The 17764-nt window shown below is 41.3% G+C and overlaps 1 protein-coding gene across 1 annotated transcript; it reads right to left on the bottom strand.

The window, feature by feature from the left end:
* Positions 1-9231: 9231 nt before the first annotated feature.
* Positions 9232-11752, bottom strand: LOC121612038 (odorant receptor 131-2-like). The gene is made up of 2 exons (XM_041944786.1): positions 11603-11752; positions 9232-10020 (listed from the first exon to the last, which is right to left on the bottom strand). Exons 1-2 carry the CDS (start codon positions 11750-11752, stop codon positions 9232-9234), a joined length of 939 nt encoding a protein of 312 aa, XP_041800720.1.
* Positions 11753-17764: the final 6012 nt, after the last annotated feature.

The raw sequence follows: 17764 nt of genomic DNA, 5'->3' as shown, positions 1-17764 counted from the left end.
AGATAATTTTGTCGGCTCGAACACACCCCGTGTCCCTTTCAAAGTTTCCCAGGGGGAATTTTCTAGTTATTATTTTTCATCCTCCTCCAAATTTTCGTCCCTTAACTCGTCCCGCAGCTTTGAGAAAACCCTCGCAAATTATATATCAAAACGTGCGTATTGTTCGGGATCGGTGTGCTATTACTTTTCTCAAATTTATCGCAGTTTTTCGCGTCATAAGACGCGAAAAACTGCGATAAATTTCCCATAAGAAATGAATGGGGGAGTTCCTCAAATTTCAGCCTTTTTCAATTGTCCACTGCTTCGCCATACTTTCTCCTAGAGACTTCATTCAAACTTTAAAACGTAGATAATTTTGTCGGCTCCAAATGACCCTCGGCACATTTTGATATCTCTTACGGTTTTCGAACTATGACCATCGAAGGCCGACGTAAGACGCGAACAACTGCGAAGACTTTCCCATAAGAAATGAATGGGGAAATTTCCTCAAATTTCAGCCTTTTTCAATTGTCCGCAGCTCGGCCATACTTTGTCCTAGAGACTTCATTCAAAGTTTAAAACGTAGATAAATTTGTCAGCTCAAAATTAATACCGGCACATTTTTTGATATCTCTTACGGTTTTCGAGCTACGACCATCTGAAGACCATCAAGTTTCTCACAAAAATGCTCAGAATTTCTCCCCCTAGAGTGGATAAATTCAAAAGTTAGAGTGAGACAGCCGGTGAGAAATCGCCTGAAATGTGTTTCTAAAATTGCCGTAAAATCCAAACGGTGAATAGGAGACACATAATTTTGGGATCTTTTGTAGACAAACTTGTCGTCTTTCATGTGATGTCCTCGAAAAAGCCGAGAGACGTACTGAATTTAAATAGTGAGACATTTTGTGCAGCCACCTCCCTCCTGCTGTCCCATTAAGTCCCATGTTAAAATTCAGAGCTGTTTTGTGAGAAAAGCAGAAATGCCTCCTGTCTTTACATCGCCATAAAACGAAAAGTTGTTGTGTCAGGAATAAAACGAGGAGATGGTCGGACTCAGGAAGTTCTCGGGAGTCCGATGATCTATAGTACACTCTGATACGAGGTACGGTTCTCTCACCAGAGGATTTAGTTCGGGAGGTTCGCCGAACCCAAATCTCACTGCATACAATACAAACTCCTGTTCTCTGAGTCGCAGAGTCTTTTTAAGTCGACCATTTTGTCATTTTTCTAAAGAATATCTGGACATAAAACACACGTACATCTGGCCCAGACTTGTCCGCATCTCACAGTGTAATCGTTTTTTTGATAGCAGCTACGGTTTTGACACAATCGCAAGTTGTTCGGAAGAAACCGACAGCGAAAAAGCCGCTTTTCAAGGGAAGAGTTTAACAGGTGCAACTGTCATTTACACACACACCGGTCAATAACCCACGCACACACATCTGCAGGACAACAAGCCTGAGAATGATTATCTTAACGAGCTCAGTCAAAACAAGGGCATTGTTTGAAAACAATCTCCATCCAACAAACAGTTAAACTCAGCTTCACCAAGCGCTTTGCCAAAAAGGTTGAGACAGTAGTCACACAAACGCACACACAAGCAGGGCTAACCAACAGCTAAAAAGTGATTAAAAACAAGCACGTCAAAACTGAACAGGAACAGGTAAAAAGTGGGAGAGGTAGAGAGGTAATTATCAGCAGGTGGGGCAGAAGTTACACACGCACACAAACAAACACACACACACACACACACACATTCAGACACACATATACCAGACACATCTCCATGTAGGAGCAGGTTGGGCTGCTTGTGTAGTTCAAGCAGACACACACACACAAACAGACGAAGACACACACATACGCAGTCACACACAACGACAGATACATAAACACACACACACAGACAAATGCATAATGAAAACCCCATCCCCCCGCCCCCTTGTTAACGCCGTTATTAGCTCTGTTAGCACAGTTAGCTCTGTTAGCGCTAGCGCCGTTAGCTATATTCGCACCTTTAGCTGCTAGCTCAGTTAGTGTTAGCTCTGTTAGCTCCGTTAGCATTAGCTCCATTCATGTTTATTGATTCAGTTCATTAATTCATGTTAACAGAGACATGAAGCAGAGGAGAGAAGCAGACACAGACAGCTGAGGTGATCAACAGAGACAGACAAGGAGAAAGCCACAGAAACACAGCTGAGAGCAATTCATTAATCAGGGACTGACTACCTCTGATATCTGCCGTTTTCTCAATTTGCAGCCTTTTTCAATTGTCCGCTGCTTCGCCATAGTTTCTCCTAGACACTTCATTCAAACTTTAAAACGTAGATAATTTTGTCGGCTCAAAATGACCCTCGGCACATTTTGATATCTCTTACGGTTTTCGAGCTATGACCATCGAAGGCCGACGTAAGACGCAAACAACTGCGATAAATTTCCCATAAGAAATGAATGGGGAAATTTCCTCAAATTTCAGCCTTTTTCAATTGTCCGCTGCTCGGCCATACTTTGTCCTAGAGACTTCATTCAAACTTTAAAACGTAGATAATTTTGTCGGCTCGAACACACCCCGTGTCCCTTTCAAAATTTCCCAGAGGGAATTTTCTCGTTATTTTTCATCTTCCTCCAAGTTTTCGTCCTCAAACTCGTCCCACAGCTTTGAGAAAACCCTCGCAAATTATATATCAAAACGTGCGTATTGTTCGGGATCGGTGTGCTATTACTTTTCTCAAATTTATCGCAGTTTTTTCGCGTCGTAAGACGCGAAAAACTGCGATAAATTTCCCATAAGAAATGAATGGGACGGCCGAAAAAAACAAGATTGAAATTGGAGTTTTTCAAACATCTGTAGCTCAGGCATACATTCACCGAGAGACTTCATTTCAACTTTAAAATGTAGACCCAAGTCTGGTCTATTGGTGTGTTCATCCACATTTTGATTGGTCCTATAGTTTTTGATCAGTCCCTGTTCAATGACAGTGATCGTTTGGCGGGAAATTTTGAGATTATAATGGGTGTGTATTGCGCGGAATGTTCGTGCTAGAGTGCGTGCTAGAGTGGCACAGAGTCTAAAAACGATCTGAAAATCTTCTCGTTTTCTCGTCGCTACGGCCACAAATTACACTCTACACGCATAATTTTGGGATCAGTTTGTAGACAAACTTGTCCTCTTTCGTGTGATGTCCTCGAAAAAGCCGAGAGACTTACTGAATTTAAATAGTGAGACGTTTTGTGCAGCCAGCGCCCTCCTGTTCTCCCATTAAGTCCCATGTTAAAATTCAGAGCTGTTTTGTGAGCAAAGCAGAAATGCCTCCTGTCTTTAGATCGCCATAAAACGAAAAGTTGTTGTGTCAGGAATAAAACGAGGAGATGGCCGGACTCAGGAAGTTCTCGGGAGTCCGATGATCTATAGTACACTCTGATACGAGGTACGGTTCTCTCACCAGAGGATTTAGTTCGGGAGGTTCGCCGAACCCAAATCTCACTGCATACAATACAAACTCCTGTTCTCTGAGTCGCAGAGTCTTTTTAAGTCGACCATTTTGTCATTTTTCTAAAGAATATCTGGACATAAAACACACGTACATCTGGCCCAGACTTGTCCGCATCTCACAGTGTAATCGGTTTTTTGATAGCAGCTACGGTTTTGACACAATCGCAAGTTGTTCGGAAGAAACCGACAGCGAAAAAGCCGCTTTTCAGTTAACAGGTGTAACTGTCATTTACACACACACCGGTCAATAACCCACGCACACACATCTGCAGGACAACAAGCCTGAGAATGATTATCTTAACGAGCTCAGTCAAAACAAGGGCATTGTTTGAAAACAATCTCCGTCCAACAAACAGTTAAACTCAGCTTCACCAAGCGCTTTGCCAAAAAGGTTGAGACAGTAGTCACACAAACACACACACAAGCAGGGCTAACCAACAGCTAAAAAGTGATTAAAAACAAGCACGTCAAAACTGAACAGGAACAGGTAAAAAGTGGGAGAGGTAGAGAGGTAATTATCAGCAGGTGGGGCAGAAGTTACACACGCACACAAACAAACACACACACACACACACATTCAGACACACATATACCAGACACATCTCCATGTAGGAGCTGGTTGGGCTGCTTGTGTAGTTCAAGCAGACACACACACACAAACAGACGAAGACACACACATACGCAGTCACACACAATGACAGATACATAAACACACACACACAGACAAATGCATAATGAAAACCCCATCCCCCCGCCCCCTTGTTAACGCCGTTAGCTCTATTAGCTCTGTTAGCACAGTTAGCTCTGTTAGCGTTAGAGCTGTTAGCTGTATTCGCGCTGTTAGCTCCGTTAGTGTTAGCTCTGTTAGCTCCGTTAGCATTAGCTCCATTCATGTTTATTGATTCAGTTCATTAATTCATGTTAACAGAGACATGAAGCAGAGGAGAGAAGCAGACACAGACAGCTGAGGTGATCAACAGAGACAGACAAGGAGAAAGCCACAGAAACACAGCTGGGACCAGTTCATTAATCAGGGACTGACTACCTCTGATATCTGCTGTTTTCTCAAATTGCAGCCTTTTTCAATTGTCCGCTGCTTCGCCATAGTTTCTCCTAGAGACTTCATTCAAACTTTAAAACGTAGATAATTTTGTCGGCTCAAAATGACCCTCGGCACATTTTGATATCTCTTACGGTTTTCGAGCTATGACCATCGAAGGCCGACGTAAGACGCAAACAACTGCGATAAATTTCCCATAAGAAATGAATGGGGAAATTTCCTCAAATTTCAGCCTTTTTCAATTGTCCGCTGCTCGGCCATACTTTGTCCTAGAGACTTCATTCAAACTTTAAAACGTAGATAATTTTGTCGGCTCAAACACACCCCGTGTCCCTTTCAAAATTTCCCAGGGGGAATTTTCTAGTTATTATTTTTCATCTTCCTCCAAGTTTTCGTCCCTTAACTCGCCCCGCAGCTTTGAGAAAACCCTCGCAAATTATATATCAAAACGTGCGTATTGTTCGGGATCGGTGTGCTATTACTTTTCTCAAACTTATCGCAGTTTTTCGCGTAGCTCAGGCATACATTCACCGAGAGACTTCATTTCAACTTTAAAATGTAGACCCAAGTCTGGTCTATTGGTGTGTTCATCCACATTTTGATTGGTCCTATAGTTTTTGATCAGTCACTGTTCAATGACAGTGATCGTTTGGAGGGAAATTTTGAGATTATAATGGGTGTGTATTGCGCGGAATGTTCGCGCTAGAGTGCGTGCTAGAGTGGCACAGAGTCTAAAAACGATCTGAAAATCTTCTCTTTTTCTCGTCGCTACGGCCACAAATTACACTCTACACGCATAATTTTGGGATCAGTTTGTAGACAAACTTGTCCTCTTTCGTGTGATGTCCTCGAAAAAGCCGAGAGACTTACTGAATTTAAATAGAGAGACTTTTTGTGCAGCCAGCTCCCTCCTGCTCTCCCATTAAGTCCCATGTTAAAATTCAGAGCTGTTTTGTGAGCAAAGCAGAAATGCCTCCTGTCTTTACATCGCCATAAAACGAAAAGTTGTTGTGTCAGGAATAAAACGAGGAGATGGTCGGACTCAGGAAGTTCTCGGGAGTCCGATGATCTATAGTACACTCTGATACGAGGTACGGTTCTCTCACCAGAGGATTTAGTTCAGGAGGTTCGCCGAACCCAAATCTCACTGCATACAATACAAACTCCTGTTCTCTGAGTCGCAGAGTCTTTTTAAGTCGACCATTTTGTCATTTTTCTAAAGAATATCTGGACATAAAACACACGTACATCTGGCCCAGACTTGTCCGCATCTCACAGTGTAATCGTTTTTTTGATAGCAGCTACGCTTTTGACACAATCGCAAGTTGTTCGGAAGAAACCGACAGCGAAAAAGCCGCTTTTCAGTTAACAGGTGTAACTGTCATTAACTGTCATTTACACACACACCGGTCAATAACCCACGCACACACATCTGCAGGACAACAAGCCTGAGAATGATTATCTTAACGAGCTCAGTCAAAACAAGGGCATTGTTTGAAAACAATCTCCGTCCAACAAGCAGTTAAACTCAGCTTCACCAAGCGCTTTGCCAAAAAGGTTGAGACAGTAGTCACACAAACGCACACACAAGCAGGGCTAACCAACAGCTAAAAAGTGATTAAAAACAAGCACGTCAAAACTGAACAGGAACAGGTAAAAAGTGGGAGAGGTAGAGAGGTAATTATCAGCAGGTGGGGCAGAAGTTACACACGCACACAAACACACACACACACACACACACACGCACATTCAGACACACATATACCAGACACATCTCCATGTAGGAGCTGGTTGGGCTGCTTGTGTAGTTCAAGCAGACACACACACACAAACAGACGAAGACACACACATACGCAGTCACACACAATGACAGATACATAAACACACACACACAGACAAATGCATAATGAAAACCCCATCCCCCCGCCCCCTTGTTAACGCCGTTAGCTCTATTAGCTCTGTTAGCACAGTTAGCTCTGTTAGCGTTAGCGCCGTTAGCTCTATTCGCGGCGTTAGCTGTTCGCTCCATTAGTGTTAGCTCTGTTAGCTCCGTTAGCATTAGCTCCATTCATGTTTATTGATTCAGTTCATTAATTCATGTTAACAGAGACATGAAGCAGAGGAGAGAAGCAGACACAGACAGCTGAGGTGATCAACAGAGACAGACAAGGAGAAAGCCACAGAAACACAGCTGGGAGCAATTCATTAATCAGGGACTGACTTCCTCTGATATCTGCTGTTTTCTCACATTGCAGCCTTTTTCAATTGTCCGCTGCTTCGCCATAGTTTCTCCTAGAGACTTCATTCAAACGTAGATAATTTTGTCGGCTCGAACGCACCCCGTGTCCCTTTCAAAATTTCCCAGGGGGAATTTTCTAGTTATCATTACAATTCATATAATGAGCCGCAAAATATAGGCCCTCTGCTGATTCAGCTACTTTTCAGATTCTAATTATATCTGACAGTAGAACACACAGAGCTTTGAATACGTACTTGAGATTTGAAGACCAATGAACAACCGTGATTCCAGAAAAGTTTGGACGCTCTGAAAAACATGAACAAAACATAAAACACCTGTTTGGATCATTCCACAGGTAAACAGGTTGATTGGTAACAGGTGAGAGTATCATGATTGAAAGGCTCAGTGGTTCACAGCGGGGATGGAGCGAGGCTCAACGCTGTGAACACATGATTGAATAAAGGAGATTATTGGGCTCAACAACACTTGGAAAAACTGTAGTCACAGTTTGTTTGCAAATGATTGGAATTCTGTTTGTGTTTTCCGCAGTGTTCAAGCTTTGTCTGAATTGGGGTTCTAACAGAAAAAAAACGTATTTGAATATTTTGAGCCGGACTTACTGTGAATCAAAACATAAAATAATACCATTTTAGTTATTTAAGTAAAAGTAACACGGTAACCTGTGGCCTTCTCGTATTTATCAGTTTTACATTACTAAATACTATCAGCACTAACAGGTGAATTAGTGTTTTAAACAGTCAGGATCAATTTATTAATCAACATATTATATTTCCATCTATAGGACATCTTTCAGGACAGGGAGACTGAGACAAAGACAGGATGGGTAATAAACCCATCATGGAATTTACGTCTAGTTCTCAGAGCACCTGAAAACCTGTTTTTCTGCTCATTATTCATGTGTGCTTCATGATAATAATATTAATATGACAAGGGGCAGCGGTGGCCTAAAGGTTAGAGAAGCGAGCAGGATGAATCTGGATGGAAAAATGCCCCTCTGTCACTATCACTGACTGAGATGCCCTTGAGCAAGGCCTTTAACCCTCCTCAGTGGCAGCAGATCAGACAGCGGTCGTACTGAGCGTAAAATAGATTGTACATCTGGTATGTAACTAAAATGATGGACTTCATCACAGCTTTCAAAAATGTAGTTTTTAGAACTATTTTCTAGATTGTTTGAAGGAACTAGACACTAACAGAACTGGTGGTGTGAGTTAAAAGCTTTTATGGATAATCCTGCATGAGGCCACTCAATTACAGCAACTCAAGAAAGAAGTCCTCACCTCAGCCAGAAGATCAGTGCATCAACTTGAAAAACAGCAAAGTCAGTATATCAGTCTTGTAATTAAATTGACTGCATTAAAATCCTAAAATTAAAGAGGTAACAAGGTGTTCTCAGTCAATAACTTTAAAGTCTGTACACCATCCCAACAACCAGAAGCACAAATTCAAAGTTAAGATGCTTTTTAAACATTGTCAGTAGAATTAACTCTATTGTTAGCAATATTTTTCTATTATCAGCCTACAACTTACGCCTTTCTGTTCGTGTTTCACTTTGGAACAAGTTTCTTACATTGACCAGATTTCAAACTATGCTCTGAGAAAAGGACAATATAAAATGTGAGCAGGTAAAAAAGATTCAAATTGAACCTCTGCCATAGTAATAAAAGATCAGTTGAGTCAAAGTGAAGTTGAAAGGTGTCGTTTACTTCCCAGCAGGTGGTACTTACCTGATTTAATGCATTTAGTCCAGGTCTCCAACAACATGGCTCCCGAAAATCTCAGACTTTATGTGTTGTGTGGTGACCAACATCCCAGGATTCTCTGATATGCACATGCATGTTCAGGTGATCTGCTCATAAATGTGTGTTTGTGTGTGTGTGGTCGTGTGTGTGTCTGTGTGTGTGTGTGTGTCTGTGTGTGCGTGCATGTTTGTGATTTAAAATTTAATTTAATGATGATTCAGAAATAGAAAAGGTACAGTAAAAAGTCAACTGAAAGTATTATCTCAACATATAACAAGAACACTTGCAACTAAAGAACTTTAAAATCTTTGTGTTGACAGATTAATTAGGGCTGGGGGCCGAACGACAGCACAGTATCTGACTTAACTTTATGTCATTGAACTAATTAAAAATAGTTTTCTGGGGGTTGCAGAAAAAAATATAATAGGTCAGCAGGACAAACATTGAGCAGACATAGTGAAATGAAACAATACAGAAACAAGGATCTGTTTTAACAAGAATTGAGAATCAGTGAAAAGATTAGGAATATGAAGAAGAATCCAGTGTCATTGGTACCAAAGAAGTATTGAGCTTTGATCTTCAGCCATAAAACAAGACAAGAGCAAACAAACTCTGAAGTTTGACCCAGCAGAGTCACTGGTCTAAGTCTGAAGCTCTGACTCCATGCAAAGCTTTTGAAAGTTTTTGAAAACCCTCTGTACTAGAATCCATGACCTGCTGCTGACTGTAGGCTGACTTTACAAAACAGATACCTTTTCAGGTATCTCCTGAAAGTCTTGTCTCGTATGCCATAAATGATTGGACTAATGGATCGTGGCAGGATCTGTATAATAATGTAACAAGCGAACATGGAGTCTGGATTATTCTTTGGAAACCATTGCTGTAGACCGTTTTTTAGCAGTGGTTCTGTGTATGTTGCCATGCACAACAGCACCTGAAAACCATGGAGCAGGATGGTGTTTCTGGCTTTTTTAGCATCTGTGCTTGCTGTTTTTGCAGTGAACAGAATTCTGAAGTAAGTATAAAAGATAGCAAACCAAACTATAACCAGATACACAATATAGGTAATATCTCTCTTCTTGATAATGTGGGGATTGGGAAAGGCAGTTTCTCTGAGGCAGAACACTCTGGATTGAAAGAAGTCCAAAGGCTGTGTGGCCAAGGTGATGAACAGATCAGGCAGGACAGACAACATGCTTGTCACCCAGATTAAACCAATCAGCATTAAAGTTCTCTTGATGGTACAGATCTGCACATGGCGAAGGGGGAAGCAGATGGCGATGTAGCACTCCACCGCCATGCAAGCCAGGTTCAGAGGAGTGTTTTCAGTGGTGAAAAGAGCGAGCAGGATGAAGACGCAACAGATGGAGACGTTTATTTTGTAGAGGATGTAGCTGATGATGAACAGGATGACGGTCAGCATCACCTGAATCATGTCATTGACCACCAAGTGGAAAAACAGGATGTACCGAGGATTCGTGTAGAAGATCTGGAGGGTTGGAAGAAAAGCACACGGCAGGAAGTAAATATTTGTTCTGCAGCAAGCGCAGAACAACGTTGAAATTTAGACATACTGTGGCAGATAATTATCAACATTTCCTGACAGATCTTTGAGGCACGTGCCAATATCAATATTAGAGAGTTTACTAAACTTTGAGCAGAAAATGTACTGTAAAAATGTAGCAAGACATTTAAAGTCCTGCTTTCTCTTCGGTGCCTTCTGAGAGCAGAGCATGTGACGGCAGCTGTGTTTCATGGCAGCACACATATGCTGATGAGCTGTTTTCCAGTCAGGCTTCAAGCGTTGCACAGATGAAGGATTGCACGTGTACTTTAAACATGGACGGGCTGTTGCTAGCTCTGGTCAATGTGCTACCTGTTGCTTTGCTTTAGAATTTTGTACTTTACATGGTCATAATGAAATGTATTGTTAAATAGATTTCTATAAAGTAAAACTGAAATGATCTAGGCAGTGAATTTCTGAATGTTTAGAACGACTGTTGGGGTGTCGTAACATTTCCTTTGTGGTTTTGGCAAAATTCATCCCTGAATTTGAATGTTTCCGCATTAGCGAAGAGTAAAACACAGGACTGTTGTTATCAGCAATAATCAGTTTTTCCCCTGTGATTCTTTTGGTTGGACAAGCAGTGCTTGAATGGGTGATGTCGCAGATCAACTGTTTGTCATGAGCCAATCATAAGGATCGGTATTGGGGCTGAAGGTACAGCCTGCTCGTGTTGTGAAGCTGCTCTCGAAGGTTGAGCTCTACAGTCTGAGCATTTCAGCCTCTCGCTGCAAACGCAAGTAAAAATAAGTGTGTGAATGTGGCGCGAGTGACTTGAGTTTTGACATCCTGTCTGGACTAACACATGTTTTCGCTTCCTGTGCAGCCCACTGTGGCAAAATTACCACATCAGTTTTAACTACACTAACAAACAGCAAAGCCTATTTTAAATACTCAGTGGGTCCTACAGTTTAACCCTGCAATGCTATTAGATGGTAAATGTGTTTATTGGTCCAGCCATCAGGTCATGTAAGGTCATTTAACTCGCATTTGTGCGCATCTGTGAAACTTGTCTTTTGACTGGTTGAAATGCTCTCTGCCAGCCACTGTCTGTCTCTACTTGTGTGGTTGTTTGTAAGAGAAGAACCTGCACTCTGTAACACCAACGTACAATTGAAAGTGGACTGGATGCTTGTATAGTTTTAAAAAACGACACGTGAAAAATCTCCTCTAGTGAAACACAATTGCTTAAAACATCACGTCAGTTTCAGAAGTGGTATTCTCCCTCTTTAACTTTCACTCTCAGTAATTTAAGGTTATCAGTTTAATGCTTGTTAACCAGAATCTCCAGCATTTGGACAGAATAACTTGCAAAAAATGAATAAATTTAGCAGGCCACACTGTTATTTTTAATACAACTGATATATATTTAATCAAAGCTGAAATCTTGTTGAATATGTAAATATACATATCGGACAAGATTTGGATCAGGACGTCATTCACTGAATTATTTCTAGCATACTTCTCCTGTAAATGTATTATAAGTGTAATCAAAGGAAAGTCATACCTGGTGTTTGGAAAAGGTTCGAATGAGGCCTGCATTTATGTAGTTGATGGAGATGCTGAGAACCACAACAATCACATTCTTGGTCACAGCTTTAGTGAAAGAGTCTCGATACTCTTTAACCACGGTCACGTTGGCAGATGACGCGCTCATCTCTAGAAAGCTGAAGGTCAAACAAAAGAGAAAATGTGATCATGAGTATTTACAATAATAACAAGTACAAGGAAATGCATCACTGAGCATCACTTCTCATTACTGTACATTATGGTGTGTGGCTGAGGGCAACACTATTCAATGGATCATGATCATTTCTACACTTATTTTTTCTTTTGATCCACAGTATTTATACAGCACCGATCATCGATGTTCAAATTCAGATTTTAAACCACCCTCAATAATTTTACAAACAAAACATCTGAAGCAGCTGTTGTGAGTTAAAAGCTGTGAACCTTCATCCCTTTCCAGCAGTAAGACAAGCAGTCTCCAGAAACACTCACTTTGGGCTCAGGATCAGGGCATCAGGTAAGATAAAAATCAATGTTTGGTTATTGGAATGAAAGTTAATGCACGTTAAAATCAAGCATGTAGGGAAAGAACATGACGTGTACTCATTTAATCATTTTCACTGTGTGGTATCTGCATCTTCTCCAAACTGTCAGAAAAAAACAAGCTGATTAAGAGTTAGAAAGTGTTGTCTAGTAAAAGTTAATAATTAAACTAGTCAACCAGTCTTTTGAATTTAGCTGTATGTAGGTGTGAAATTTGAGGTCCAGCACAAACATCTACACTTTGTTTTTCATTCAAATCATTTTTTTTAGAGTTAGCTGCTCTGTTATTAACCAAACATGAATCTTCTTATTGCTTCTTCTCGCACACTGAAAACTGTGTTCTGCTGCAAAATGTCCTGCAACAGAAAAAAAAGCATCACATTAAACATTCACCAAGAAAATCTGCCAGTCAAACATTATCATTGCATTCTGTAGACACTGACAATGCACCACTGACCAACCTGGTTCCAACGTGGTTATATACAGTTTGTGTATCAGCTGGGCACAGTATGCAGTGCAGTACAGTTCAAAGCCATCAAAGCAACATGAATGAACTGATAAAAAGTTGTTCAATTGGTCGTTGTTGGTTCAATACACATGAACTTGTACTGCGACATTTTTCAAACCACATGACTGCACAGTACTTACCTTATTAATGCACTTAGACCAGAGAGAGCGAGGACTTTATATATAGTCTGACTGACAAACCCACACACTGTGTGTGTGTGTGCGTGTGCGTGCGTGCGTGCGTGTGTGTATTTACAAGTATGAATGTAATTGCAAAAATAAACTTGCAAGTTTGAATCTCACTGTACAAAAATCCAGTATAAATTCTAATATAAAGTTCGATAATTGAGGTAGCCAGCCGGACCCGGAGGATGAAACCGACTTACAGTTCTTTGATTTTTCCTCTCGTGTCACAGGGAGGTTGACATTTTAGTTTTTTAGTGAAATATCTCGACAACTATTGGATGGATTGCCATGAAAATTTAATACAGACGTTCCCCTCAGGAGGAACTGTCATCACTTTTGTGATCCTCTGACTTTCGCCAAAAATTGTGATTTGTGCAATCCGATTGACATTCCAGTCAGCCTCAGTCCATAGCATCAATGCCTTCGTCTTGCAGGAAGTGCTGACACGCTCCAGCCACATGAGGTCTAGCATTGTTCTGCATTAGGAGGAACCCAGGGCCAACCGCACCAGCATATGGTCTCACAGGGGGTCTGAGGATCTCATCTCGGTACCTAATGGCAGTCAGGCTAGCACATGGAGGGCTGTGCGGCCCCCCAAAGAAATGCCACCCCACACCATGACTGACCCACTGTCGAACCGGTCATGCTGGAGGATGTTGTGAAGAGCACAGGGCGCCAGTGGTGAATTTGCCAATCTTGGTGTTCTCTGGCAAATGCCAAACATCCTGCACGGTGTTGGGCTGTAAGCACAACCCCCACCTGTGGACGTCAGGCCATCATACCACCCTCATGGAGTCTGTTTCTGACCATTTGAGCAGACACATGCACATCTGTGGCCTGCTGGAGGTCATTTTGCAGGGCTCTGGCAGTGCTCCTCCTGTTCCTCCTTGCACAAAGGCAGAGGTAGCGGTCCTGCTGCTGGTTTGTTGCCCTCCTACGGCCTCCTCCACATCTCCTGATGTACTGGCCTGTCTCCTGGTAGCGCCTCCATGCTCTGGACACTACGCTGACAGACACAGCGAACCTTCTTGCCACAACTCGCATTGATGTGCCATCCTGGATGAGCTGCACTACCTGAGCCACTTGTGTGGGTTGTAGACTCCGTCTCATGCTGCCACTAGAGTGAAAGCACCGGCAGCATTCAAAAGTGACCAAAACATCAGCCAGAAAGCATAGGAACTGAGAAGTGGTCTGTGGTCTCCACCTGCAGAACCACTCCTTTCTTTGGGGTGTCTTGCTAATTGCCTATAATTTCTATCTGTTGTCTATTCCATTTGCACAACAGCATGTGAAATTGATTGTCAATCAGTGTTGCTTCCTTAGTTTGATTTCACAGAAGTGTGTTTGACTTGGAGTTACATTGTGTTGTTTAAGTGTTCCCTTTATTTTTTTGAGCAGTGCATTATTCAAATGTAGTTTTGATATCAATGCAAAAACAATGAAAATTATGTATGAGTCCTCCTCCGATTTTCCTTTTCACATTTTGTGGAAGGATTGTTGAGTCTGAGAACTAAAAATTTCATTGCCAGTGATGTTTCACTGTAATTGCTGTGCACATGACAAATGAAGAAGTTGAACTTGAAATAGATGACGTTTGGTCGATGACATAAATCTGTTGAGTTGACCAGAATTCACCTCCACATACTGTGCTGATCCAATTTGCAGCTGAAAATGAATCCTCACGATGTTTCCATTCAGATCAATGGAAATCTGAGGTTTAACATTGTGGTGTCAGAGAGGGATGAGGCCTTCTAAAGTGGCACACTTCTTACCATCTGACTAACTCGTGCCTGGATCTCGTGATCGTGATTTGTGATTGAAAACAAAATTTGATCATATGCCCAGCCCTATGTTCTGGGCTTTTATTGTAATGTGTTGAATTCAATATGAAATATCCATAAACTGGGTCACAAAGTCAGGGGTCGTCCGATTAAGGGACCCTTGAGTTGAGGTGTTGGACCCCTAATGCTCCCTTAAGGAAAAAGGTTGGGAACCACTGATTTAATATATCCTCCAAATTGTGACCTGGGTCTTGTAGTGTTGGGAGGAAAAAGAAGTTACGCCTCTGTTCAAATATTTTGTTATGAATCACTTAGTGCTTAAGAAGAAGAGAAGAAAAATTAAGAAGAAAAACTTCTGTTTAGCAACGCAACCCCACACTTCCTACAACACTGAGTGAACTTACTGTGAGCAGGACTTTGTTGCACTTTCCAGAGGAAGGACTTTTGGGACCTCCTGACATTTTCAGTAATCCTCAGTGTGTTCAGGAAGTGAGTCATCCTGCAGGACACAGAGCGAGGAGCCATCTCATCAACCCTCATTAGGCCCCGTCAGTAAAGGTCACACACACTGGGGTAGCTTGTTATGTAGCATCCAGCATGCAGTGCACACATACAGTATCAAAGGGATTTATTAGATGTGTCTTCTGAGAGAGTGTCTCATCACTGTCATTAAAGGAATCTGCAATTAGAGGTAGTTAGTCGATGAGCTGTGATGTTTAAAGTAGTTCACTTCAAATGGTCTTTTCAGTCAATGAAAAACAAGTTGCAGCAACTCTGTGGAGACGTTCACTGACATTAACAAGTGATTAAAAACAAAAATATCCTCTGAACATATCAACTGGTAATCAGTCCTCGAGGAGAGCAGCTTCGATCCCCACATGTCTGACTCGTTGGCTCCTTCATGAACTTTCGGTCTGAAAACAGTTAACAGAAACTTTAGAAACCTTCAGAGCACTTCACGGTTTGTTTGTGATGATCACTTCTTTGCCATGAAGTTGTTGCATCATTTCATATCAATAAAGCCACAAGGAAAGATGTGTGTATATGAAACATTTATAGCAACTGAATTCATCTTAGATTTATCAAACTTTCTATTGATTTCATGTCTTAATGCTGTGAGCTCATCTCATTTAGAGCTGATGCGATTAATTGATATATAATATCAGGCAATATCAGGCTGTTTCTAACATATGCACCTAACAATAGATATCAAGTTGGCAGGAGATCTTTAAGCACCACGAAAGGTTTTATGGAGGCTTTGCCCCCTCCGTTGTGTTAGCTCCATTAACACCACATGAGCTAGCATTAGCCGGAGGTTGTCATGTCACTCGTCCTCGGCGGGTGGGGGTGACACTGGGGTGTCATTGTTCAGGTCCAAATGCCTAACCAGTGGGTTATTCTAACTGTAACCGTTCTCCAACCATTTATGTTCTAAGGCCACATGTGTAGGACAAATTGGGTTTCTGGTGCTGATTGAGCAGCTGCAGGGGTGAGGTGAACATGCACCTGCATCAGTGTAATGACAATTTTAACCCCCAATCAGATGGGCTGTTTCAATATCAGGTGAGCAGTGAATCTTATTGCCTACTAGGTGGACGAGCCGTGTGGCGTTTGCCAGAATTGCCAAATTGATGGTCTAGGCCTGTCACCGATTACCAAGTACTGGTCCAAATCTGTAGCAGTGCTCTTTTTTCACCCAAGGTTAAAGACTGTATGTAAGTGAATAGTGAAACTTTATAATGACATTGACGAAGAAGCTGCACTTGGTGTGAAACACCAAAAATTCTTTCACTTGTAGTGAAAATATTTTTACGCTTGGTCATGTTTGTTCAAAAGAAAGAACAAAAGAAATCTCTGTAGCAAACACAACTTGCATCAGTCTACTGAGAAAATGCTCATAAGGTCATTGTGAGTAATGATGTGTGTGTTTGCAAACAGGAGCTGATCCCCATGGAGCTGCTCTTTAAACACAGCTACAGGCAGTCCAGCAGGAATTAGCTCTGGTCCTGTTAGGTTACACTCACTTACATGTCTGCTTACCCTTTCAAAAACAAAACTGACTGTTGACCCACAGAGAACATCAGGGTCATCAGGGGGCTCATCGCCATTCAGGGGTGATTCTCAGGTATTATCAGCCTTACAAAGAAAAGTTGAGTACAAATGTTTTGAGTTCAACACAATTAATCACACAGTAACTTTTTCACTAAAAACAGAAAAGCTGCATCACTCCTCTCAAAAGGCAAATCCTGTTAGTGACATAAGTAGCTGATGTTGATTCCTTTTTTTTTTAAGCCACAGATGAGTTTGTTGATGAGTCTGACTGTGCTTTGTGGGCATGGATGGATTGCTGAGCGGGCCTCCGGGCCCAGGCCCAGGGGCCCACATGGTCAGGAGCTGCCTCTTCTTCTCGTCCTGAGTGTTGTAATATTGAGGATCTGCCAACCAAATCCAATCCAATATTTATTTTATATTTAATATTTGTTTTATTTGTTGAGTCATCATCACTCTGTCAAAAAAGACGCCCATGAAGTAACTATGGTGGATGACAACTGATAAATACATCCTACAGGCAGAGAATTTTAACAAAAGTTCCTAAAAACATCAGGAAAACTAATCCCTGATGCAACATTCACAGGAATGAAGATTCATCCAAATTGCTCGTGTTACACAAACTTCCTTCAGGTATTTTATTCAAGATTTGGGTTAATTATACCGTTTATCTATTGTATTGAATGTAATATTAAATATCAGGAGAACATCTCACTTAGTCAGGGGTTATCGGTTTATTCAGACGTCCCTGAAGGAAAAGGTTGGGAAAAACTGCTACACAAAATATTTCACAATGAGCTCCACTTCAGCCAACTACAAGAGTAAAATCCTGTTTTTACATTAACACGATTTGTAAATAATGATATAATACAGTCACAATGGACATTTTTCTGCATTGAATACTTTCACTTTTAACACTTAAAGTACATTTTGCTCATTATTTTTTACAAACTTTAACTCAAGTAACAATATAGCTGTAAATTTTAAGTTTAGTTGAGTATTTTTCAGTATGGTTATAGTACTTATTGAACTACTTTAATAACAAGTTTGGTGCCCTCTGGTGGTGAAATGATAAACTGCGTGATGTCAACTTA

The sequence above is a fragment of the Chelmon rostratus genome, chromosome 2, assembly GCF_017976325.1.
Source record: "Chelmon rostratus isolate fCheRos1 chromosome 2, fCheRos1.pri, whole genome shotgun sequence".
Lineage (NCBI taxonomy): Eukaryota > Metazoa > Chordata > Actinopteri > Chaetodontiformes > Chaetodontidae > Chelmon > Chelmon rostratus.
Note: the sequence above shows the minus strand (reverse complement) of the source record. Positions and strands in the feature narration are given on the sequence as shown.